At 41.4% G+C, this 2,323-nt stretch overlaps 1 protein-coding gene across 1 annotated transcript; it reads right to left on the bottom strand.

Annotated features, from left to right (window-relative positions):
• Positions 1-741: 741 nt before the first annotated feature.
• On the bottom strand, positions 742-2,117 carry LOC308164204 (cysteine-rich DPF motif domain-containing protein 1-like; the record flags this gene model as incomplete). The annotated part of the gene is made up of 3 exons (XM_080538346.1): positions 742-873; positions 1,103-1,214; positions 2,005-2,117. 3 exons carry the CDS (start codon positions 2,115-2,117, stop codon positions 742-744), a joined length of 357 nt encoding a protein of 118 aa, XP_080394472.1.
• Positions 2,118-2,323: the final 206 nt, after the last annotated feature.

Raw genomic sequence — 2,323 nt, 5'->3', positions numbered from 1 at the left:
CCACTGTTCCCCTGGGAGTAAACCAGCTGGCACAGATGTTGCCGAGGATGTGCAAAGAGGCAGGGACACACACATCTTACACCAACCACAGCCTGAGAGCCACTGCCATACAGAAACTGTCCGATGCGGGACTCGAGGCGAGGGAGATCATGGCAGTGAGCGGGCATAGGTGAGATTACGATCTGAATTGTGATTTATAATGAATGAGTAGCGGAACATAAAAATCTAAACAAAAAAACGTATGTGTTTTGCAGGTCTGAAAGCTCACTAAAAAGTTATTGGAGACCATCCGCCGAGAGCAGAAAACGATGGAGCAGTGTGCTGTCTGATGTCAACTCGTCTGTCTCTGAATCACATTCACACATGCCACCAAAGCGACTGTCAACCGAGTCATATTTCACTGGTTGCACAATACATGGAAATGTACAAATAAATGTACACGATACAAAGTAGCTAGCCACGATACGAAGTAGCTAGTTTGTGTTCAGGTTACTAGACGACAACAGTCCAGTTGAACAGTCCCGTTGCGGAACTATTTTTTCTTGACGGAGCCAAAATAAATGATTGAATAAACAAACAAATAATAATCTGTTGTCACTTATTACTGTTAACTAATAAATTGCGCTGTAGAACTGTTGTATAAAAGCAATATCACACGAGAGGGAGTGTGTTATACTGAATATCAGTATAACACACTCCCTCTCGTGTGATATTGCTTAATTGATTTGTCTGGTACAGACATCATGAAACTGCAGTCTTTGAAGTTTTCTGTTTCTTCTTGGCCAACTCAGCTTGAATCTGATGAGGAAACTGGTCCAAATGCTTGTTCACACATTGCATGCAGAATCTCTTGGTGTAGAATAGGCTGCAGTCCTGTTGGCACAAGAAAAGAAAAAAAAATACATACAAGACGCAAAACGAAATTCAGCCAAAGATCACGATGCCAACCACATTAAATACAGAAATGATAACATGATATGGGACTTCTGGGTGGATTCCATTTCTGTCACCATAACGTGTCGGAACAATACCACGGTTAGAGTAGACCCAGAACAACAGTTATGTCAGGTATCAAAACGTGCTAATAACAACGTTTACTAACCGTTCCAACACAAACTGACTTGTTGCACAAACTGCAGTTGGACCCCAAGACGAGGAATTTCTCCCTGTCTGGACTGAAGGGATCCCTGGTCACAAAGCTCTCTTCCATCAACCTGCAGGTTAGGTCGGTGGAAAGGATGGTGGATGAAATGAGTACTACAAGCCATGTACGACTGAGAATTGAGCAAACGCCTGCTCTTAAACCCAGCCATGCATCGCTACATGTCGTGAAGAGACTAATAGTTCTTCAACCTTCTGTAGCTAGAGATAGCCTAGTTCACAAGTTAGCTTGTGCTGCTAATGACGTAAGAGCTAGCTAAATGGCATCCAATGCCTAGACCACCCTCACTGCATTGCAGCAATATCAGGGTATAATTATACAGGAATCTTGAGGTTAATTTCAATACCTTTCTAATACTTTTTAAAGACCTTGTAAATATTTTTCCAGACCTCACCGCCACTTCGAGCTGTAACCGTTTACATCAGTGACACCTTTAACTTAACAGCTTTAGTTTGCAATAGACTAGAACACTATCATACAACACAATTTCCGGTTCATCTTTGTTTAAAAAAAAAAAAAAAACTAATAAATTCACGAACTTTTACTAAACGTTTTTAGGACTCAAACTCTTTGGACAGAGTTTAATTCAGAAAAATACCTACAAAATTCAAGACCTCATAAAATCGTGATAAGAGTTTTTAATACTTATTAAGGGTCTTGATTTTCCCAAAATTGATTTATCAACTTTTAATACTTTTCAAGACACCGCGGATACCCTGAATATCATTCATGTTAGCTGATCACACTTAGCATGACTTAACTAGTACTAGCTAGAAAAGGAGTGTGGTTGACAACCCCTCAAGACACTAACTTCGCTGATTTGTGAACGCTACACCACTTACGCTATAGCCCGGGTGTTCGGTGGTTTCCGGCCGTAGTATGTGAATGGGGTTGATAGATCACACAACCGGCATGTAAACCTCTTTTCAGGGACCCCATCTGTGACTGACTCCATTATTTGCACGAAGGAGTTAGTTTGTTTACGTTCCGTTGCGTGTTCTTCATAAATGGGGCGTCAGCAGAGTAGGGACGTTGCCGCCACCTAGAGGATTGGAGTGAAACTACGTCACCAGAAGCCAAGGGAAAAACAATCATTGCTCTGGTAGATTTCCAAGTTTAGTTTGCCTTTTGCACCTTCATGGAAATATACCTGTCAGAAAT

The sequence above is a fragment of the Nansenia antarctica genome (assembly GCF_963989245.1).
Source record: "Nansenia antarctica genome assembly, chromosome: 8".
NCBI classification, from domain to species: Eukaryota; Metazoa; Chordata; class Actinopteri; order Argentiniformes; family Microstomatidae; genus Nansenia; species Nansenia antarctica.
The sequence above is the reverse complement of the archived record's forward strand: the minus strand, read 5'-3'. Positions and strand labels throughout refer to the sequence as shown.